Source organism: Beta vulgaris, chromosome 4, assembly GCF_026745355.1.
Source record: "Beta vulgaris subsp. vulgaris cultivar EL10 chromosome 4, EL10.2, whole genome shotgun sequence".
In the NCBI taxonomy this organism is placed as follows: Eukaryota; Viridiplantae; Streptophyta; class Magnoliopsida; order Caryophyllales; family Amaranthaceae; genus Beta; species Beta vulgaris.
The window spans coordinates 25,836,137-25,861,294 of NC_079205.1; the positions used below are offsets into that span (position 1 = coordinate 25,836,137).

General features: G+C 36.8%; 1 protein-coding gene across 1 annotated transcript; it reads right to left on the bottom strand.

The window, feature by feature from the left end:
- Positions 1-507: 507 nt before the first annotated feature.
- LOC104906668 (hypothetical protein) lies at positions 508-25,158 on the bottom strand. Its single transcript, XM_010695452.4, has 13 exons — positions 24,721-25,158; positions 24,587-24,643; positions 24,105-24,199; positions 17,686-17,836; positions 17,445-17,570; positions 15,780-15,936; positions 15,400-15,460; positions 15,028-15,328; positions 14,739-14,861; positions 13,392-13,553; positions 13,057-13,300; positions 12,487-12,963; positions 508-1,501 (listed from the first exon to the last, which is right to left on the bottom strand). The coding sequence occupies exons 1-13, from the start codon at positions 24,934-24,936 to the stop codon at positions 1,461-1,463; spliced, it is 2,211 nt and encodes a 736-aa protein (XP_010693754.1). The 5' UTR covers positions 24,937-25,158; the 3' UTR covers positions 508-1,460.

Sequence of the window (25,158 nt, forward strand, 5' to 3'; positions counted from 1 at the left end):
GCGCAACTCCCAAGATCAAATAAAGGGCAACTCCCAAAATCAAATAAAGGACAATGACTGGAAAGGGAGGAGAGAGAAAAAACAATGAAAGATGTGTAAGTGGTTGAGGAATTAAACAGAACAAAAAAAGCGAGGGACTTAACATAAAAAGAGAGAAAAATTACCATCAATAACTAAACTAGACTCAAACATGTAATATCGTTTTCAGGCCAATTCGACCTGAAAATAAATTTGAACCACAGCTTAAAAGTGTATGATTTATTTGATATTGTAATTGAAGAGATTTAAATTAAAGCGTTGCAATTAAACCAAGTGACCACATTAAAAGGCTGTATTTGGCACCCTTTATATATTTGCGTGAAAACTTTGAGCATATACATTCAGATGCTTTATAATATAATTATCAAATAAACTATATTTGTCTCAATATATATTTTCAAAATATCAGCTTTAAATAATTTTAAATTATACGTAATTAACAATATTAATAGTTAGAATTATAGTCCGTAGAAAAAGATATGTTGCAATTAAAAAAAATGGAAGAATTACAAAGTCAGGAGTTGCATTCATCTAGAAAATGAGGAAGTATGACGTGCTATTTTCTAACCACCACCACCATGACCATTTACTAGTATTTCAAAATATAAGAAATGCTCCCCTCAAAAAAATATAAGAAAAGAAACAGGTACCATTTTATAATGGGATACAAATATCTTATACATACAAATAGCAACCCAGAATCAAGGCACCAGCCACAGTAAAGATGGAGAGCGATGAATAGCTCACTCTTGCGAGTTGGGTTTCTCTTTACTCCTCTAACTTGTCAAGGTTTCTCCTTACCTTAAAAAACATGATAAAGACTATGCTCTAGGACTTGCATCTTCATCAGCATATTACCATTGAACTTGAAAGATTCCACCCCTTCATAAGGTACTCATTATGAAAACTTCTTGCCCACCGAAATAAACAATGAGACATCGTCAGCAACCAGATGCTTAATTTAACAGGAAAAAAAATAAACAGATTGTATAGCTCACACCATTCCTACTTCAGTAAACTTTTAACCAGACAGCAGCTCAACGAACCCTCCGCGAGATGAATATATCAGCTCTAACCAATCCTCAGTGGCAGGTTGGCAACCAACAATAACAAGAGGCATCTGCCTCCACCTGCAACCATCAGGCTGATGCAGCCATGGCTGTCTCCATTTACAAGGCTGACCCCATTGTCCATTCAGATTGACTTATCCTGGTCAGACTCATTAGTACTCCAGGCAGACTTTGGTGTTCTAATAAAATTTACATTTTTGCATCTGTGCATTCATAGCTCCGTAATTTGGTATCGAAATGAATGCATGACATGCAGAAACAATTAATATCGGCCCTTCAACCCAGCAACATTCAGAAGTAGGGGTGAAACAACAGCATATAACAGAAACAGGAAGAAGGCCAGACACTCGTTCAATGCTCCATCAAAGCAGCATCAGTTTCAGAAAGTGGTGCTGCATAGAGCAATATGATCTCAATTTGTCAGAAGTTAGAAGGACACTAAAAATAACAGAAAACATAAACTACTTCCAATACAGATAGAAACAAGAAGCTGTAATCGGATCGGAAGCAAATTGTACCACTTCATATTTCCTGTGTTTCATATTAGTCGCAACACGTCCCTTTTCAGATAGTTTCATATTAGTTGCAACATTAATTGTTTGGTAATAGATCCTCTCTCCCTTTGCTCTTCACATGCACTCCTCAACCTTGTTCCTCGCCCCATGTCGCAGGTAATATAGCACAAAGGAACCATTTTATATGAAAAGAAACCAGGTCTTCTATATTGAAGTCGTCAACAATCAGAAAGGTAGAGAGATGGATTTATCCCCCCCCCCACACCAGCACCACCACACGCACACACACCCCTCCTCCCCATGATGATGTGTGCGTGGTGAGATGGATGTTTGGGAGACATTCCTAGTTCTGTTAGGAATGAGAATGGCGTGTGATAGCATGCTTAGTTGAGATCTATTAGGACTCTTCATATCTTTATTGCTTTATGTTTTCTAGTTCGAATTGTATTAGGAGTCATGGTTTTGCCTACGTTCTTAAAACGATGGATTTTACATTATTCAATCTTATTTAGAGTTTGATTAGGAGTATGACTTAGGGACTTGTCCTAAGCATAATAAGAGTTAGTTTATAGCTTAGGGTGTACGTTATTTTCAGAAGACAGATTTATGAGATTAGAGTTTTAATTTTCTTTGTGAAAATTTTCGGACTTCTTTGTGATTTCCAAACCTTGAATCAATTACTTTGTGTTTGAGATTTAAGATTGATTGCTTAATTACTTTGTGTTTGAGAGTGAATCAAGACCCAATTCGTGAATTACTTTGTGTTTTGATCGAATTATTCCATCCTTAATACTTAAAGAAAACCATAAAGATCAGGTCTTTCTTTCAAGATTCTTAGATTTCCGTACAACTCGACTAAAGTACATCCGCATTCCACATCAAATTGGTATCAAACTGGTTGAAAGAAAGTCGAAAAAACTTGTAGTGCGTTCGTCTAGATTCAAACAGTTTCCAGGTGCGTTTTGTTTATTTTTGTTCTCCTAGTTGGAAATAAATTAGGGTTATTCTTAAGCCTAAACTGGACTACTACATGTCTAGTTTACTGTCCTAAAATTTCATAAGGTTTGAAGATCGTTTCGTATAGTTGCGGGACGGTTTTTGTTCATTGGTCTGTTTTCGCATTGAATCTAGCACGGTTGTGATAAATTGGTCGTTGCGGTTGATATACTTGGATTTTGAGTGAAATTTTATTTTGATACGCGTGTGATAATTTCCTTGGGGAGCAAGTTTACGGTGCTGTTATTTGCTTTCCTTCAATTTCTTGCTGCATATCGGTTGCGTGGGAATTGGGATGGCAGGTGGAGAAGATTGGGCTAAGACTCTACGTGATATCAATGCTAATTTTGCTAAATAGATGCTCGTTTTGATGAACTTACTAAGAGCAATCAAGAGCAAGAAGAGCGCCAGCAACAAGCTGATCAAAGAATCACTATTCTTGCAAACATGGTGCGTCGGAGAAAGGATCCAAATGATGTTTTGTATGAATCTGATCATGACGACCAATCAGAGCATTCGGTTAGACAACCAAGTGTGAGAGATAGGGTTTATAAAGAAGATCAAAGTTTGAAACTTGATTTGCTGGAATTTAGTGGAGACGTTGATCCAGAAATTTTCCAAGATTGGGTTAGAAGGCTTAATCGAGTTTTTGACTACAAAGGGTATGATGATAAAAAAAGGTTCAAGGTGGCTACTTTAAAATTCACAAAGCATGCTTCTTTATGGTTTAAGAGTTTGGTTATGGAACTTCGAAGGGAAGATCAAAGACTCACTTCATGGGAGGACTTGAAGAGAAGGATGAAGAAACGGTTCCTACCTAGATCTTATGAGCGAGACCAATACATTAAGCTAACTTGTTTAATGCAAGACAACCTTAGTGTTGCTAAATATACTAGGGAATTTGAAAAACTTTCTATGAAGAACATTGCTGCTAAGGTCGATACTTCTCGATTTTTCACTTTTGATGAAGCTTGCAGGAAAAGTATGAGAAACAAGTGAAGGACGAGAAGCCCAAGCATACTTATAAATCTTTTCAAAGTTCACAGCAATATGGGTTTAAGGAGGGTTCTCAAGGGAGCAACTTCAACGGTAATTCTAATTCGAATACAGAAAAGAAGAATGGAGATAAACCGAAAGTATTTTTGCCTAAACAAGAGTACTTAGACAAGAGGATTTGCTATAAGTGTCGAAGGAGAGGACATATTGCGAGTGAGTGTCCAACTAGACACACCTTGACTATCATCCAATATAATGAAGCTAATGCCTTAGAAGAACAGGGAGAGTTGACACCTTTAGAAGATGAAGAAGAAGAGGACGCATATCCTGAAGATGATGTCAATTTTTTGGGAGTAATTAGGGGAGTGTTGCATGTTGAGTCTTCACCAAATCGAGAAGGGAGAATTTTTTTCATACAAGATGTAGGGTGAAGGATAAGACATGTGATATGATCATTGACAGTGGCTCGTGTGCGAATATAGCTTCATTTGTTATGGTAGATAAGTTGCAATTGCCTACAAGGGAACATCCATGTCCTTACAAGATTAAGTGGTTGAATGATACGGCGGGATTAAATGTGAAAAGGCAAGCACTAGTTGCTTTCTCTACGGGTGGCTATTCGGATGAATTATGGTGTGATTTACTACCAATGAGTGCTTCGCATATACTCCTTGGTAGGCCGTGGCAATTTGATCGTAAAGTTAGTCGTGAAGGTGAAAGCAATGTCTATACTGTGCGAGTGGGGAACAAGAAGATTCACTTTGGCTCCATTACCTCCTAAGGTTTTTAGGTGCTACTGAAGTTAAGGGAAAAGGGTCGAGTAGTACTTCTTCACCAACTAGTTCGTGCTTCATTTCTATTGTTGATTCAAAAGAGATGACAAAGAAGGAGAGAAGAGCTAGAAAACAAGACCATCTACTGCAAATTCGTCAAAAGGCACCATTTAGTGTCGGGGATCATGTATGGCTTTCCCTCGCTGCCCAAAAGCTCTATTACGACTCAAAGGGAAAGGGAAAGGAAGAACCGGTGGATGAAGGTCCATTTCAAATTGTACATCATGAGAATTTCGACACATCAAGTTCTACTTGGCAAGGGAGTTTGTGTTTCACTTAATATTTGTGATTTGATACCATGCCTAGACGGAAGTTGAGGACAAGTTCTTCTTAAGAGGGGGAGTATGATGTGTGCGTGGTGAGATGGATGTTTGGGAGACATTCCTAGTTCTGTTAGGGACGAGAATGACGTGTGATAGCATGCTTAGTTGAGTTCTATTAGGACTCTTCATATCTCTATTGCTTTATGTTTTCTAGTTCGAGTTGTATTAGGAGTCATGGTTTTGCCTACGTTCTTAAAACAATGGATTTTACATAATTCAATCTTATTTAGAATTTGATTAGGAGTATGACTTAGGGACTTGTCCTAAGCACAGTAGGAGTTAGTTTATTTTGCTTATATATAGCTTAGGGTGTACGTTATTTTCAGAAGACAGATTTATGAGATTAGAGTTTTAATTTTCTTTGTGAAAATTTTTGGACTTCTTTTTGATTTCCAAACCTTGAATCAATTACTTTGTGTTTAAGATTTAAGATTGATTGCTTAATTACTTTGTGCTTGAGAGTGAATCAAGAACCAATTCGTGAATTACTTTGTGTTTTGATCGAATTGTTCAATCCTTAATACTTAAAGAAAACCATAAAGATCCAGTCTTTCTTTCAAGATTCTTAGATTTTCGTAAAACTCGACGAAAGTACATCCGCATTCCACATCACATGATTCAGTTTCTTCTGTGCATTCATTGCATATACCATATGGAGTTTTAGGCTGTCATAGTTGTCAGCCTTCAATTGTATTTGTGAAGAACTCAAGATGATAATAACACCAACAATGTCAAAGCCATAATCCCATCAAAATGGAGTCCGCTCCATGAATCAAGATTTTATCGTTGTTGTTTACATGCATCCTGTGATACTCTCCTATCAAATACTACATGCTCCTACACATTGAAATTCTTCATATCGTTTCGTATCCATGTCAACTTCGGCCTCCTTCAACTTCCTCTAAATCTCTGGTACGCAGAACATCAACTTTCCCAATTCTCTTATCGTACCCTAAAAGTCTGCATCTTCAACTCTCTTTTGGCTATCTTTCTTTTGAATTTTCTCTTATTGTTCATACATCTCAACATACACATCTCGGCTACGTTACCCGCATAATAACGCTGGTCTAATAATTTCCCTACATAATTTTCTTTTCAACCCTAGAGGTACCCCAAAAATTCTCAGTTGCGCTTTCCAACCCTAGTCAAATCTTTGTCAAATCTCCATTCTTCTACAGGATCAAGCTACGGTACAAAAAACTCACTAATGGGCAACTCCTTTCCATCTAATGGTACCACATCCTCAATTGTGTCCCTCTCATGATTAGAATTACACTCCATGTGCTCCACCTAGTGTAAACACTCGAGATTTTAATGTTTGCCTCTATTGCTCAAATTTGCATTAACTCCATCCAGGGTCTCATTAACATAACATCATCCACAAAAAACATACACAACAAAACCTCTTTGTGGATATGATGTGTATTTCATCAATCATAGACGCGAGCCCACGATGAGTCGATGAGTAAATAATTAAATATTGAACCCTAATGCAGTTTAATTGTAATAGGAATATCTTTTATTACGCTCAAATGTGTTGACATTTGTTTTCATGTCCAAAATACATGTCTTTAACTAAAGCACATAACTAAAAGGTATACCCTTCTTCAACATTATCCCACCAAAGTACTTGGATCTCTAGGTCAATAAAATTCTTATACAAATCCTTCTACCTTGTCCAACAATACCCTTACACTATTTCATAAGATGAATAGCCTGTTTATTGGATCGTCTCGTTTTAAATTAATATTATTTCTCCAAAATGCTTGTACATACCATCAATCAATATTCTATCATTCTCTCCCAAAATTTCATGGTATGATACATAAGTTCTATTCGCCGATAAATTGAGTAGTCGTAGGCATCTACTTTGAATTCTTAAATTGGTACAAAAATTATTTTCCTACAATCTTCCGGTATTATGTTTGTGAGCTAAATCTTGTTGTTCAAGAGTTAAGCAATCAATATCAATCACCATTAAATCTTGACAATTTTACCATATGGGCCACCTTTCTTATATTTCATTTTCTAAAATACCTTCTTTCTCTCTATTTTCTGAATATTCACATATACTCTCGATTAACTTCCCGCTTCTCAACAGATAAGTCTTTAAGGGAAATCACTGTCACCTTTTAAAAAAAATTCTCTTCATTGTTTTATGATAAGTTAATTCAGTTTTTACCTTATATTGGGGCGTGTTCGGCAATACTTGTTTCCTCCCATATCCAAAACCCCCATAAAAGTTTACAAATTATTGCAACTTGATCCCACATGTCTATTCAGATTCCACCAATAAAGCTTTCCTGTGTAGGGGATACCTTGAACTACCATCACTAAATTCTCCCAAAACTGATGTTTTTCAACAACTTGGCACATCAGTGCTAACGAGATGCACAATTTATCTACGGTTTTTTCACCATGCACCCCCGTAGTTTTCCAAAATTCATGGGGTACCCCTACTTTTTAAAAAATGCACTAGGTACCCTTACTATTTCAATAAAATTCACGAAATGCCCTTAATGACTAACGGCATCAAGTTTCCGGTTAATCATTAAGGTTAATTAACCATTCTAACTCTAATTAAACCCTCTAACCCTAACCCCAAATCCCTACTCCTAACCCCTAACCCTCTAAACACCTCACCAGGCTCATCCCCCACCCTGAACCCTAACCCTAACTACCCAACCTCATTAGGGTTAATTAACCATTCTAACTCTAATCATATTTCTCTTTCAATAGTACCTCAACTACATTGTCCATAAGCCTGTAATCTATAATTATACCAACTCAGCTTCCATATTATCCTTAATTGGATACATCAGCTTATACCTCGATCATTTTAGCTCTTTTTCCTAACCCCTTTCAGGATACTTCATATTTACACATCTTCAATTCATCACTTCTACCCACTTTACTAACTTTCCAGTAAGATTTTGAAATGTTCTTCCACATGTTTGTGTTGTGAAATACGAATAACATATTGCCTAGTAAGAAGGAAAAGATGGTTGGGGGGAGTAGATTAACACTCAATAGCTTTTATTCACTTTACTCTTGTCCTTCTTTAGATAAAAGTATGCCACCTACTCTATTACCAAAGGTATGTAAAATAATAAAAAGAAACGTTGAGCGGTTGGATTTTATAGATTAAAATGAAAACAAAAATTACATTTAACATATATTATTTCACTTTATTACCAAATACTCCTATTTCTTTCAGATAACTAAAAGACTTTTAATAGTTAATATATACTCCCTCTGTATTTTTTTATCTTTCTCACTTAGAATCTTGACACTATTCACAAGTAGAGAGAATCTTTTAGATTTTTCTCGATATATAAGAAAAAATATAGTCATGTGGGGTCTTGTTTGATTCGTCTCAATGAGTACTTTATTAATATTCAATTATTATAATTTTTACTAATATGTACTGAAAGATATTTAACGTAGAATAAGTGCATTGGCAAACGTGCAAAGTCAAAGTAGGAAAGATAAAAAAATACAGAGGGAGTATATATATATACGGTTTTTTCACCATATACCCCCTAACAATTCTTTTTTGCACTAATACCCTTCACTTTTCAAAAAATACATTCACTTACCCTTAATGACTAACGGCGTTAAACTCCGTTAGTCATTAACCCCTAAACTCCCCTCTAATCCTAATTAACTAACTTAAATTTAACCCTAACACTAACCCTAACCTCTAATCAAATACTCTAACCCTAAACACCCCTCCTCCACCCTAACCCTAACTAGCCCTCCCGTAGACCCGCCTCCCCCTCTCCCACAGCTCTCTCCTCGGTTTTTTGCCGGAAAATCGCATGCTATCTCTCCTCTATTTTTCGCCGGAAAAACGCATCCCCACGCTCTTTCTCTCCTCTGTTCTGCGGGTCCTCTGTTTTTCGAAGGGGAGGGGTCTTGCCTCTCTCTCCTCTGTTTTGCCAGTCCTCTTTTTTTACGAAGGGGAGGTAGGGCTGGAGTTATGGGGGTGGGGGTGATGGGTTGTGGGTTTAGGGTGGGGTGGTGGGCTAGGGGTGGGTAAGGGCTGGTGGGCTTTTAGGATTAGGTTTTTTGGTTAGTTAGGTTTAGGGCTGAGGGTTATTTAGGGTTTAGGGTAGTTAATTAAGATTAAAGGAGAGATTATGGGTTAATGACTAACGGAAGTCTAACACCGTTAGTCAAAAGGGTAGTTTGATGTATTTTTTGAAAAGTGAAGGGTATATGGTGAATTTCAAAAGTCGAAAGGGTGTATGGTGCAAATATATATATATATATGTATATATATATATATATATATATATATATATATATAAATGAGTTCCTATGAGAATGCATACTTATGTGAGAAATGAGAATGAAGTTTATTCGATATAACTCTTATGAATAAGTATAACTCTAACGAAAAAGTGATGTAACTCCAAAAAAATGAATATAAGAAAAAAAAAAGTTCAAAAAAAATTTTTTTTTTGGGCTCAAAATTTTTTAGGGAGGTATGACTCTAATGAACAAGTGTTGTAACTCTAATCCAATCGTGTGGTTGAGATTTATTCTCATTTCTCATGTAAGAAGCATTCTCATGTGATCTTGCCCCTATATATAAATGTATATGTATATATATATGTATATATATATGTATATACATATATATATATATATATATATATATATATATTAATTACATGTGTCCCTGCATCTCTAAAGATTCCCACGTTCAACCCTCGGGTTTAGATCTCTGAGAACCTCGACCTTAGAGACTAGGTGCCATATTAAGAGAGACAAAGACATAAATACTCCTAATCCTTAACCATGCCAAGTGGTGGGACAATAATGTTACATTTAGGAAGCTTAGTTTTAAAAGACGCAAAGAGGAGAAGAGCAAGGCGTAAGGCGTGTGCATCTCGTTGGCGAGGCACACCTTTGTTGCCAAAAAATTTATAAATCAATTATGGAAACTATGTAAACTCAAAATAATATAATAATATTAAAAAAAAATTAGCTACGGTAGATTAAAAATACGGTCTTTGTTTTACCAAGTACCCCGACATTTCAGAAATTACACCACATTCCCTCGCACTTTTCAAGATTCACCATGTATCCCTGAGTTTTATGGTAATACATCAAAATGCCCTCAATGAACAGTTAACTCTCTTTGTCATTAACCTTAATTAATCCCTCTAATCCTAACCCAAACCACCAACCCTCCCCCAACCCACCCAGCCCCTCCGCCACCCCCTCCCTTCCGCCTCCACCACCCCCTCAATCCAAAGCCCCCCACCTCTCCCCCACCCCTTCCAGATTTCCGCAACTCCCCCACCCTTCCCCTACCCCTTCGAATTTTCGAAACCCCCTCATGGAAAATTGCAGGAGGTGGTGGAGTCGTCTAATCTTCGGAAAAGTCGAAGGGGGTAAGGGGAGGGGTGGGGGTTGCGGAAATTCGAAGGGAGTGGGGGCAGAAATGGGGGGTTGCAGGGTCGCAGGGAGGGGAGGTCTGCATAAGAGGTGCGGGGGTTGGGGGTCTGCGTAGGGGGTACGGGGGTTGGGGGACGGAGGTTCGCGTGGGGGCTACGAGGGTGGGGAGCTGAGGTGGTGGTGGTTAGGGTTAGGGGTTAGGGTTAGAAGTCGGAGTTAGGGAGAGAAATGGGGTTACTTAGAGTTTATAACAAAAAAATTAGGGTTAATGACTAATGGCATCGTTAGTCATTAAGTCCATTTTAATGTATTACCATGAAGCTCGAGGGTAACTAGTGCAAGAGTACCCGGTAAATTTTCTGAAAAATCGGGATACTTGGTGAAAAAACTGTTAAAAATTTAATATAGATTCCATTTCTAATAACAATGTGTATGAGGATAAGAACATAAGCATCCTATTAAAAAAAATGATGTAAATAATCAATGCCTTTAAATAAATGAGTTAAATGATATTACTTTTAAACAAAAGGGTATAATAATAGAAGGGATATAAGGCAATGAGTGACAAGCGTCACTTACAGTAAAAGAGGTTGAAAAAAATTGAGTAGAAGAACGAAGAATTTGACAAAAAGCAAAAGAGAAAGAGAAAAGACAGAAATCGAGGAAAGAACCATACCTCGAATGCTTCACCAGGGACGAGCACTGGGAAATGGCCAGCTAACGACACCGGAGATTGCTCATGGGAAATCTTTTTCACAGTTAACGAGTTTGTGGCCCACAAATGTACAACTTTTGATAAGATTTGAATATTAGGTTTTTCTTACAATTTAGGATTTTGATTTACAGATGAAATGAAAGCAATTTCATGCAATTGATAGAGGGCTTTTGGTCTAAATTGAGTTTAAAATCTTCGGTAAGTTTAATTTTAAGAAATTATGCTTCCTAAGGCTTTCTTTTCCTTTTCCTTGGACGTGAAGTCGCCTAGCGTGTGGGCCTGACTACGACGGGCTTTTCGAAACTAAGATAGGAACTTACAGAAGAAAATCTCAATAAAGTTGGGCTTGCTGAGCCATTCGTTCAGTTATATGACTTAAGAGTGATGATAGAAGTTCACCGAATAGAACGATAAGAATTAAGGAGCTTATGGGGACGGGGGTATAGACACATTATTTTGCTTTGGTGCTACACTCCAAGGGTATTTCCTTAGCAGCTTGTAAAATCATGTAAAGCATAGTAAGAACACCAATTTCTTTTATTGCTAACTTTACAAAACTCCTTGCCCTCTACTAATTGTTCAAAAATATTTAATATATTTTTATTAAAAAAAGTCAAATAGAGAAACATATAATAAAAAAACTTCCACTAGTTACAAAGGGCGATAACTCCACCAAAAATAGAAGATAACTTTTACTATTCATTTAATTCATGGCCAACCAAAGAATCTTCCAATAAACAAATAAAACCCATTAAAGATCAAAATGACAGGTCCAAGGCAGTCATCTTGACAGAGAACAAAGGCGCTTCGATGAAGTTAAGAAGTAATCATGTCCCTTTCATAGTGGGGGGTATAGGTTGCAATAATAGCATTTACCATCATATACTACAAGGCAAAAAGATGGAGTTCGTGCTATCTATACTAAGTACTCAACTATGCTCAAATGCCCCAATCAATAATCATGTATAGATTGTACGTGATCAAGCTACCTATTACTTACACGTATGTATATAAAGCACTGGTGCAGGCACACAGTTCAGTTTATAACTTACACAAGTCTCTTCACTCACCTACATCACATTTGTAACCAATTGACACGATAATTTCATCCAACTGAAACGATTTCAAGGATGGGTAGAATTTAATATATGGTTCTTCAAAATCAGCCCTAGATTCACTCTTTGACTCCCTATCATTAAGGCCAAGAAATGGACCAAAATCAAGAGTTGTTCATCCTTGTACCACAATGGAAATAATCACCTTGTAATATTCTTGATTCTATCCTAACTGATCTCAATCCACCAGATGACAGGTTCATTAGTTATAGACAGCAGCTAAATCTCAGGTACATAATAATGCTAGATATGACATAAACATCAAAAGAAATACAGCTGCATTGAAACATGCATAGAAACAATCAGCACAAAGTCATGAGATATTGACATATATAAACATTTGAAAAGTTCTACTGAGCAAAGACCACACAGCAGATATAAAACATCAGAAGCAAGAAATATGTTTGATTATGAGAAAGATAACAGGCAGAAAAATCATAGATTGAAATCAAACTTTCTTTCCAAGGCTACATACCAAGTAGATCCTCATAAGCATCTGCTAGCAGAGATGTTTCCATCAGTAAAGGTGGGGAGAAGACTTGATCAGTGGTCTCATCAAGGTCATAGAAAGATGATTGTGATTCAGAGGCTGCATAATTTGAACAAGCAGCAGATAAGAACCCATTTACTCGGTCATACCCAGAAAGTGAGTCGAACTCATCCAAAGCATCTGATACTTCATCAAACTTCTTCCCTCCACAACTGTCAATCATAGAATTCCCAAGCAACAAAGACTCAGCTTCAGACGTGAACAACTGGTTATTCCTAACAGAAGACCCTCTTTGTTCCAAGCCCATAGAAGGAACTCCTGCAGTTGAGAGTGGAACAAAGAAGTGTTCTGAACCATCTTCTGAGTGGCTATCACGTGATGATTCATATTCACATGTTTTGACAGCCAAAGCTGCTTCTCGTACTGATCGCTTTACCTTCTGGACATATAAAGACTCAGTGTCTGCAGAACAATTCAGAAACAGACCATATTAGATAGCAGGAGCCAGCAATAAATATAACAGCAACAACAATGCCAAAACTTCATACTACAAACCTTGTGGCGTAGAATCCATCGCATTGCTCAACAAAGCACTGTCGATGCTCTTTCTTTCAGATAAAGTATCTGCATGGTTGACTGGAGAAGGAAAACTTTTTTGCATATGTCCCCCTTTCCCTGTTGAATTTGGTGTCAGACTAAACAACGGAGGAAGCTTTAAAGTTGGGCTCGCAACCACCTTCTCAAGATGAACATTGGAAATTTTTGATGTAACTTCAGTAGTATCATCGGTTCTCCCAATCTTGATACAGAAAAAGTACTACTATCAAATGTCAACTTATTTAAGCCACGATATTATAAATTTTCTTAACATATAACTTGAGAAAAGTTACCGTTGCTTTCCCACTGCTTCGAGCTTGTACAGGCAAAGTAGACTGGCCAACACATTTGTTCATTAGAGGAAGGCTTGAGGACACAGCGTTCACTTCTTCTGTGAGTTCTGCTATTGAACTTCGAATAGCAGGCGCAACTTCCTTCAGTTGATTTATTAAAACCTAATGACCATAGTACTTTCAATTAAGTATTGCACTTCAGTAATACAAATATCCAACCAAGTGAATAGAGCACACTTGGTCATTTCTTATGACTCTCAGTCACCGATCAAAAATAGATGAGTTCTGACCAAGAACAACTAGATGGGCCAAAAGGGATTCTGGATCACCTATTTCTATCAGAAATAATGATATTCTTTATATGCATAATTAAGAGAGAGAAGTTTTCAGCTAAGGATATGGGATGGCTTATCTATCATACCAGCAGGGAGCATACAAAATAAGTACTAAACAAGATACCAGATCAAAACTACCCCAAATAGATAAAAATGGAGCATTTGAAGAAAGTACAACAAAACTATATGTACAGCATCATACCCAAATAACACCTTCGTGAGAGAGTCGATTAACATAGTATCATTGGATGAAAAGGAGTCGCCCGTAACAAGAGTCTGAATGTTGGGCCTTAGAGAAATCGAGATAACAAAGATATGCATGTTCAGATGAAAGTGTAGGAACACGTTAAGAGATAGATTGTGTATGTGTGGAGGGTATCTTTTAGTTTAGATCCAGGTATTATGCATATGTGTGGCTCAAAATACAATATCAAAACAATCTACCCCCTCCATCCCGTAATAGATTTCCCCTTTTTGTTTTCAAAGTTAAGATCCACGTGAACGACCACGGGAGATAAAAGCTTTCATGTAGCTGACCTCATTGTTATGGGATTAAGGCTTTGGCATTGTTGTTGTTTCAAGTGAATAATAGAAAACTAAAACCTCTATACTATAGTATATATTTGTGAGACAAATTTCATGGTTAGAATAACAATATATAATGAGACTCTACTTTTCCTTCTTTCGTGTTCATTTCCCTTACTCTTCTTTTTTCTTCACCTAATTAGTCTTCTCCCTCTGCTATCTTTTTTCCCCTCTCCCCATCTCAACTATATGAAGATTAAGAAAGCGTGTTGAAAGTATAATAAAAATAAAACATAAAACAAGAAATGATAAAAGAAAGTATTGTAATCACAGGAGAATGATTTGATGTGACAAAGGGGAAAAGTAACTTTAGCTTAAAAGAAAATGAGTAGTCATTTTTAATCACAAAAAGTGGGAAGTTCAATTTGGGACAAAAGGAATACCAAATTACTGTAAGGCCCGTGCATGTAAATAGCTAGTTTAATACCTGTATGCTGGCCAAGTGCTGCCTATGTTCAACGAGAGTTGCTGCCAAACATTCAGCATGACCAGTTCCACCAACCTGTGTGCTTCGCAGAATATCTGGGCCCTCTCCATCATTAGCTTTCGCCTACACCATACAAAAAAGTTGCAAAAAAGTGAATGTTATTCTACCAAATGTTTGAAAGAAAAACTTTACCAAAAATGATGTTTAGAACACAGCGGCATTACAATGGAACACTTAATTGAGTGAATTCAGAGAAACCCTGGAATTAATAAAAATGGGAAAAGTTTACCAATTGAAGTGATTGCTTATGGATTCGTTGTAGAGCATGCGTCCAGCGTCTAAGGATCTCAGCAACATCAACAGTTGGATTACCTCTTCCACTTTTGTCATCCACTCGACTTTCTTCGTTTGTTAGTGAGTGGAAAGAATCTACACTTGTTCTTGGCATTTCTCTGTTCAAATTGGTAGATGACCCATCAACTTGCTCCTTCTCAGCTGGATGAGCTGTAGCTTGCTCCCCAAACTGCCCTAACAAGACCTGTGAGCTTTGATCCATACCAGCAAGCAAAGCTGAACCAGAGATGCGATACCTAAAAAAATAATGAAAGCACTGTTATGCTTCACATAAACACTAACCATAGTTGCAAGGATGCAAAAATACCTGTGCTCTCGATGGGCTATTAAATCCTCTATTGGCCCTGAAGCAAGAACTTCATGCTGGCCTAACCAAGTTAACAATGAAATAAACGTCAAATCGTAATTCATGATACAGCAGACCATCTTAATAAAAATAATGCAATACTACACACAGGTTATTATAGTTTTAGCTCAACATCACTACCATCAAAGTCGTGAAAATCAATTGCAAGTTGCTAAAGTAAAAAATTTAATAGGCAACAATATGCAAAGAATGGAAAGAAAACATTCGAAAATACAAAAGCAAAACAAACATGAAAAGATGCAATACTAGTGATTGGACAGTTTGGTAACTTGCAGTTTCAAAATTTAAAAAGAAAATACATGCGCAGTAGCCCCACTTACTCTTACGAGATAATAAGGACTCCCATAATCGAGCAGCCTTAGAGACCAGATGTGAACTTTGACTCGAACCCGCTGCACGTTCATCCCATACTTCTGCTTCCATCTTGGCTTTGTTTCTCAATTCCTGAAGCTTCTCAAGCTCTTGCTGCAAATATGCCTAAGCCAGCGAATTGAAAGGTTATAACTTCATAAGAGACACGTCTTCAGAAAACAGATGGTGCAATTTCCTAAAATTGTATACTACTCCATTTCACGATACATGCAATTGTGAAATGGCATGCAAATCAGGAGAGAGAGAGAGAGAGTGAAGTTTTCTTTATTACCCATGGGTTAGGTATTTTGACATATATAAAACTAGCTTTTAATGAACGCGATGCGTGCGACGACATTTCCCCCAAATCAAACCACTACTCCCCCAATTACCATACACAAATTTCTGAATTTCACGCAATATTTTTTTCTCTCTATTCAATTGAACATCATTTTCATCAAGTTCCCCCAATTCAAACTACACACTCGATTTATTTCTCTCTCTATTCAATTGAGACCGTCGATTATTAGCTGAGGATTATCTAAGCAAGTTGCAGAGTTGTCAGCCCGTCATGGATCGCCGAGCTTGCTTGCGGTCATGGCTCAAGCTCTGCAGTTTATGTTGAAATTTAATTATGAGCACAATTTTTTGATTTTAATATATGGGTTTAAGTAATTTTTTGATTTCCCCCGAATTCGAGTTCTCATATTATGTCTCAATTTTTTTTTTAATATTTGGGCATGAATATTAAAGTTATATTAACGAAATTTGATTTTTTGATTTTAATATACGGGTTTAAGTATTTTTTTTCTCAAATTATTATTAATATATGGGCACAAAAATAATTCGAGTTCTCATATTTTGTCTCAAATTCTTTTTATATTCAAGGCACGAATATTGAAGTCATTTTTGACAAAATTTCATTTTTCGACCATTTATGATGTAATTTTAATTTGAATGTCAACTATCTTCGAATTAAATTTTAAATAAACTGTAATTTAAGTTTAAAAATATTTGGAAAAAGAATATAATACAGCATATATTCGTAAGAGTTACTGTAATTTGCGTTTAATTTTACTCGAATATAGTACATATTTTTAAGATTTACTTAACATAGAATAGTACACATAATTTTATTTTCAATCACGAACTACGTACCTGATTAACGGTAAAGAATCGGCAAATTTCAGACTTCCGTATTTGAGAATGTCGTGAAGCTCCCATATATTAATAGAACTGATTTTTTTTTGTTTGGAGTTGTGTTTGTAATTGAGTTTGTGTTATGGAAAATTTGATTTGAAAGGATGTTATGCCGTGTAATTTTTTTTGTTATTGTATGTAGTATTAACGTTTAGTAAATTCTTGATTATGAATCTTTTTTATTAAATCTTTTTTATTGGCAAGTTTATATGATTGAATCTTATACGAGATGATTGGGTTTAAATTTGATTTGATTGATATTTTTATTTTGGCAAGTTTATGCATGGAATTGGGGTTGATTAGGTGGCTAGAGGGGCATTTAAGTAAATTCCAAGGGGGACACCATTGCTCCCCCCTTGGCTTATATAGTAGAGATTACCAATGAAAACGTTGCATGTAGTCTGAAGTGGAGGTAGTACTATAGAAGTTAATACCTCTTCTGCACAGAGACCACGATATTCTGCTGTCATCTCATGAGCCAAACTTGACCACATCACCTGCCTCTGAACAGCAATTTCAGCATTATTCAGAAACCGCTGTCGTTCAAGTGCTATCCTGGCCTATCAAGATGAGGTAAGTTATATCCACTGCCCTGGAAAATTACATATTTCCACAAACAGACATCCTAGGCACAAAAGTGTAGTATGAAATAATACAACAATAATACAAAGATACCTTTGTTACAGGGAGTAGTGCAGCTGCATGAGAAAATGCCACGTCGGTTAGAGAACTGGGCAATGCATTAGAAGCAACATCAGCTGGAAACGTTCGCCGATGAACCTCACGTAGAGCATGCAGAGAAAGTTGCCATAATAGTTCAACAAATCTGCAATTATACAGAAATTTCGCTCTCTATTAACTGAAGCACATAACTGACACAAGCCAAGATGAGTTCCGACCTCGGTTATAAATAGGCACAAGGCAATTGTGTCCTCTTTCTACATAAACAGGTACAAAGCCATGTGATACTACGAGAGTTTAAACTCCAAGTCTAACCTTCTAAGTTTCTTTTCAAGAATTAACTAAACCCCCCCCCCCTCTCAGAATTGTTTTGTACTCCCAAGTAGGGGTGAAAGTTCGGTGTGCGGTTTGGATTAGGGTCTAATCCAATCCGATCCGAATAAAATTTGGATTTCAATTTTTCAATCCGAATCCAAACCAATTGGGGTTTGAATCCGATCCAATCCAATCCGAATTTTCATACTCTAGATTGGATCCGATCCGAAAATCCGATTTTTTTAAAACTCTAGTTTTTCAATGAAATGAATTAAGCACAACAACAACTTTAGTAGATTCAGGAAATGAGGAATTAAGTGCACTTAGTGTTTTAGGGGAAGGGTTGAAGTGCTATGTGTATTAGGCTATGGAGTAGGTTTTGTTTATAAAAAAAACAGTTAAGTACTTAAGCCCAATCCAGATATACATAATATAAGGCATATTACTATTTGGTTATATTGGATTTTTGGATCCGATTACCCTCAATCCAATCCAATCCGAAAATCCAATTTTTCAAAAAATCTCAATCCGAATCCAATCCGAACACAATTCAAATCCGATCCGAATTACTAATTCGGATTGGATTGGATTGGATTTTGGATTTGATCCGAATAACTTTCACCCCTACTCCCAAGGCTAAATTAGAATGAGTGAACAATTAATTTGAAAATGACTGCACACTAGAATGAGAATCAAATAACCAGTATTTCCTGAAAGACCATAAGACGGGATGACATCATAGAAAATTTTGGGCGGATAAATAACGTAAGCATGCAGAGAAAGTTAGCAAAATCTGCAAAACAAAAATATCAATTCTCAACTAATGCAAGCACATAACAGGGAGACGCCAAGAAGATTTGCCACCCCAATCAGTAAAAAGCTAGACACGAATCTTTGATTTTATTTTAGAGTTATGTGAAGTTTCAATACAATGTATATTCTATTTTTAAGATATACTTCTCCATTCTTTTATAATCGTTACATATGGATAGTAGACAAATATTAAGGCAATGAAGAAAGTAGGGACAAGTGGTCCCCAATACCATGCGAAGAAAAAGATATGAGAGGAAAAAATTAGTAAACATATGTAGTAATTAATATAAACTTCCTCAAGTAAATATAGAATAACAGAGGAGATATGTGAATCAAAATCTAAAATCTATTTTTTATTCTGTAAATATATTTATAACTAATCTGTTTTTCTTGACAAATGACTTTTTTTTCAATCACTAAATATATAGGCAATCATCTACTGAGTTGAAGTAAGAATTTCAACTTCAAGCCAAGCTTCACTTTCACAAGCATGAGAGTTTTTGAGGTCACCAAGCTTAAGTTCAGACTAGCAAGTTGAAGTCAAGTTGAGTTATTACTTGCATCATCATCATCCTTTTATGAATTAAGATTAAATCTCCTTTTTCTCTCGCCTCATTCCCTAGAGCATGCACCTAACTACCTAAGCACCTTGCAACTCTTCAACATCCCCAAAGGCGCACGCCTTTTCGCACCTGTAATAGTGTGTGGCAATTGGCTTGCTGGAGGTATTTTGGCTTATGCCTCCACTTGCTTGTTGAAGGAGCGCTTTTAAAAACTAAGCTTACAAAATGCAAGGACCCGGACAAAAACATTCACCTTAAAAGGAACTTAGCCTTCCAGATGAGAACATTTTGGAGTTGAGTAATCAAGGTTAAAAAGTACAAGGACTTGTGAGAGAAAGGGACACATATACTTTTACCAATGAAGCACCCACCTAGACCATAGAGCCTTTCACATGGTAAAGAAAAATGAAAATCGAAATCCTTGGTCACATGAGTAATCCTCCACCATCATATCATGAGGAAGCCTCTCAAAGCAAACATCTCATGCATCACCAGCATCGAAAGTGACTACTGCAGCATTGTGCATGTGAAAAAATAGAATAAATGTAGGAGACACAAACCCATGATTACGTTACTCGAGCCTGTTCTCGGATCATGATGTAGGTGTGCCCATGGCAGCATATGGTTTGAAACTTAATCACAAGGCTTTCATTGCAATGCGTGGATTATTCAAGGTTCCATGGTTACTATGGTTATGTAAGCTTTGTTTTAATCCAACAATGTCGAGTCATTAGAGTCCATGATTAATTAGGAGTCTTTTAATTCGTGTATTAGGAGTCCTTTAATTTGTGTATTTAGATTATGTCAATTGTAAAAGTCCTAGTGTGCTAGTTCCTTTTGTTTTCGATTGATTGTGTGCTAGTTCCTTAGTGTGCTAGTTCCTTAGTGTGCTAGTTCCTTTTGTTTTCGGTTGATTGCTTTAGGACAAAGTGTTGTTAGTTGAGTCATGTAATAAAGCATTTGAAATGCTGAAGTTAGGAAGTCTAGGAAGTTGTCATGCAAGCCTTAATCCACGCCAAGTATGCAGCAAATAACAAGGAGCACCATCCATAAAAATAGGAACTGATTCCTAGCTTTGTGGCGCCTAATTCAAGCTGATGGACAGCATGAATGAAGTGGTTAAGTTGTTCCTATTTTTAAGGAATTTAAGCCTTGTTTGTAAGCCGTGCACTCCAAGGGAGTTGAGCACATTTTCCCCACTCCAAATCATGCCTACGTTCAAGGAGAAGTGCAGGAAGAAGTGGCACTTAGGAGAGTAGTGGCAACGGCTAGTTAGGCCTTATTTCCCATGATCTTCTTACATGGAGTAGTGGAGATAATGGATGTAGTATTTTCAGTTTAATTTACGCATTTTAATTATGTTAAAATTCAGAAAATGGATTGTAAGACTTGTATAAATACCAAGGAATGAAATGCGAAAGAAATGAAGTTTTTATGACCAAAAAAATACATGTGTGTATTGTTCTTGTTTTTCTTTGGCGTTTCTTGGATTAGAAACTTATAAGAAATTCGTTCCTTTGCTTATTTAACCTTGGCTAAGTTAAATTGTGATCTTAGGAAGTTCTAAATTCATTGAGTGGTGTTTCTGTATCTCATTGAAGTTAGAATCACACGCCCAAGCTAAAAGAAGCTTGTTCCTTGTTAGCTTGTTCCGCTCACGCTAGAGGAGCTTGTTCCTTTTATCCCTTTCTGTGCTCCTACTTGTATGTACAAGTATACATCAGATCATCACCACATATTCTAACTTCTAACTTCTAACTCCTTAAATCATCACCACATATCACTAAGAACCAAAGTGAAGTCCAATGAGGATTCCCTCGGCTATAAACTCTCGAAGAGATATAAAGGCAACAACAGCTCACATATACCTGGGCATGGGCCGGGTACGCCTGTTCACGGGCTCGGCCCGCGAGCTTGGGGAAATGGCGGCCGGGCCAGGCTTGAAATTTCCAGATTTTGTCCACGGCCCGGCCCAGGCCCGCGGGCCTGATCCGTGTTTTATGTATCTTTTTGTATTTTTGACAGTTTTAGGCCAAAAAACAAAGGAAATGAGCGTTCGGCTCGCGGGCCGGCCCACGTCGGCTCGTGCCGATGCGGGCCTAAAATAAAATTTCTTGACCATGACAGGCACGCGGCTAGGGGTGAAAGTTCGGTGTGCGGTTTGGATTAGGGTCTAATCCAATCCGATCCGAATAAAATTTGGATTTCAATTTTTCAATCCGAATCCAAACCAATTGGGGTTTGAATCCGATCCAATCCAATCCGAATTTTCATACTCTAGATTGGATCCGATCCGAAAATCCGATTTTTTTAAAACTCTAGTTTTTCAATGAAATGAATTAAGCACAACAACAACTTTAGTAGATTCATGAAATGAGGAATTAAGTGCACTTAGTGTTTTAGGGGAAGGGTTGAAGTGCTATGTCTATTAGGCTATGGAGTAGGTTTTGTTTATAAAAAAAACAGTTAAGTACTTAAGCCCAATCCAGATATACATAATATAAGGCATATTACTATTTGGTTATATTGGATTTTTGGATCCGATTACCCTCAATCCAATCCAATCCGAAAATCCAATTTTTCAAAAAATCTCAATCCGAATCCAATCCGAACACAATTCAAATCCGATCCGAATTACTAATTCGGATTGGATTGGATTGGATTTTGGATTTGATCCGAATAACTTTCACCCCTACACGCGGCCCATGTAGCGGACAACGGGTCGGGTCGAGCCTCGAGCGGGCTCCTGCCGGGACGGGCCGGCCCGTGTGCTGGCCCGGCCCATGCCCACCTCTAAGCTCACACACTTAGTTTAATAAGCAAAACTACCAAACATGGGTCTGTTGTCTCCTACCCCCCCCCCCCAAAAAAAATAAACCACCAACCCGGTAAGTCCATAGATTACACAAGATATCCATGAGGGAAAGAAAAGAAATTACATCTGTAACTATTAACTAGAACATAAAAACAAGCATTAAATACAGCTCCTCATTCACCTCTAGCATTATTACTTGGTTTCCACCGTAATTCCCCAATTCTTTTTGTCTCAAACCATCATTTTTCATAAGCATGAGATGCTATTGGAATTTAAGCTTAGCTCATCACAAAGTTCTTTCCAAGATCCTCTTTTAGAGAATAAAGTTTAGCCTCATTTCTAGCTCATATATTAAGTGCTCTAAAATTTAAGATGTGTTTTCTGTTAGAGAGCTAGTGAAATTGCAATGTGATTTGAAAAATTTATAAAAACAGATTGGAAAGGAATTCATAGGTTAAGTCACTATTTACAAGTGTGGCCCTTTACAAGTCTCCTGAAAATAATTGACAAAAGGACTAGGAATTGTTGAACTTCTCATGCTTATTAAATTTGAACTAAGGTTAAGAGGAAAACTCTATAGAAGGTTATTAGACCAACGGTTTTATATGGATCTAAGAGTTCGACATTTAGAAACATTATATATAGAAAATGGGGGTAACATAGATGCGTAGGTTGAGTAGATGTGTTGGAAACACCTTACGAGATAGGATTCAAAATGAAAATATCGAGATGAACGTTGGAGTTGCAAATATAAAAGATAAGATAAGAGAAACATGTGAAACATCGACTACATGATACACCAATAAAGGAGACTTTAGGATTATAGAGATTAGAGAAAAAGTTGGAATAAGCCAACGATGACTTTGTTATCCCATAGTATTAGCCTGAACAGATACATAATGATTTTCGTGGATATCCCATAATGTTTCCTTACATAAATACTCCCTCTGTTTTTTCATTGTTACGCTTTCCTCTTTTGGCAGTTTTTAAATCATTACACTTTCACTTTTTTCTTATATGGTAACCTATCACATCAACTTTTTACACTTTTCTACCTCATATACCCTACCACCCATTTTAATAATCCACCCAAAACCTTCCCACCTACCCTATTTTTCTCTCGCCTACAATATTATAACGGATTTTTCATCCTATATCCCTAACAAACTTTTTTATTCACCATATACCCTCGATATTTTCAAAATTCACTGTATACCCCTCAATTTTTTGATAATTCTGCATGTGCCCTTAATGATTAACGATTATCATTTTTTTTTAATCATTAAAACAAATTAGCATTGAAACAACACATAAGGCCAAAGAAAAAGCAAGAGAGTTATGGAGGAAAACAGCTAAAAAGGGGCCTTTTGTGGTGTTTTAATGGTGTTCAATTACGGCTAACGACTCAAATAGGGGTTAATTAGGATTTAGTAACAGAATTAGGGGTTAGTGATAAAAAAAATTGATAATCATTAATCATTAAGGGTACATGGTGAATTATCAAGAAATTGAGGGGTATACAGTGAATTTTAAAAGCATCGAGGGTATATGGTTAATAAAAAAATTGTCGGGAGTATATGGTGAAAAATCCGATATTATAATGCTTCTTTTACATTTCCTGAAACCAACATTCTTTTTTGTACTTCTTCTTTGTATTTTGCATAACTTCCTTGGTTCTCCCCCAAGTGTAACAACTAAAAAAACGGAGGGTGTACATAATAACACTAAAAGTATGGTTTATACGATGATTTTTGTTTTCTCCCCACAAAATGGCATCTACAAGTGACTATCTGAGGAAGGTTTGAAATGACTCGCTAAGATCAATGAAATAGAATGCAATATCTAATATGCAATCTTACAAGATAATCAATTTTGTTAATAACGAAAAACAAAAACTGCCCACCAACCTTGGTCCACAACATGTTGCAAGCGATGAAACCCTTGAATTACTCCTGGGTAGTGCTCCTTGCGATTCAAGCTCACTAATAATACCTTGCACAACCTGTGTGAATCATTGACATGCCCCATCCTTCAGCACCAAGAAAAAACAAAAGAAGGGAATTCCCCTAATATATATAACAATATAAATACAATCTGCGCCTAATTCTGAAATGTTATGAGCAATCTTAGTTAAGAACATTTATAGATATTGAATAGATAATTTTAAATGTTGTATGTAAAAGTTCACCCTCTTATACAACTAAGATAGATGATATGATACCTGATTATCATATACAGCTTTTATAATTTTATATACATCATTTACACTCCAATACATAACATCTGTGGTCAAATATACAACATTTAAAAGTTCTGAATAAAAAATTCGTCCAGAAGCGTTCTGAATTAGGAATTTCTGATATAAATACACAAAGGCAGTAATAAGAACCTTTCGGAAATCACGAGACTGAGCAGAATCGAAAATGGGCCAGACTTTATCAAAATCCTGAGATATGGGGTAAAAAGTGTTAAAAAAAGATAGAAACAAATCAAGAGCAAAAGTGAAGGGTAGCAGAGAAAAACCTTAGCAGATTGAATAGGGCCTCTAAGAGAAGAGAGGATAAAGTAAAGAAGTTGTTCACCCAGTTTAGGGTTGGAATGGCGGAAAAGTCCGACTCTGGGAGTGGTATTGCCGGCTCCGAGACCGATGATCGACGGATCGAGGCCTAAAAGCAAGCAGTTTGTGTACATTGCACTTTCTAGCTCTATTTCTCTCTCCTTCTCCCTGTCCATCGTCATTACCCTCTCTTTCTCTCTCTTCTGTAATACTCCTATGTATGTTTAATCTCTCCCCTTCCCTCTTGAGTCTTTAGTCGTTGGTGTTGGTTTTTGAAATTTCGGGTTTTAACTTTCTTTTTTTTTTTTTGTTTGTTATGATTGTGACTATGTACCTTTATTTTCCGCCTGCAGCGTGGGAAGATGAGACATGGTAAACATGTCACAACTCACAAGGTCATGAAA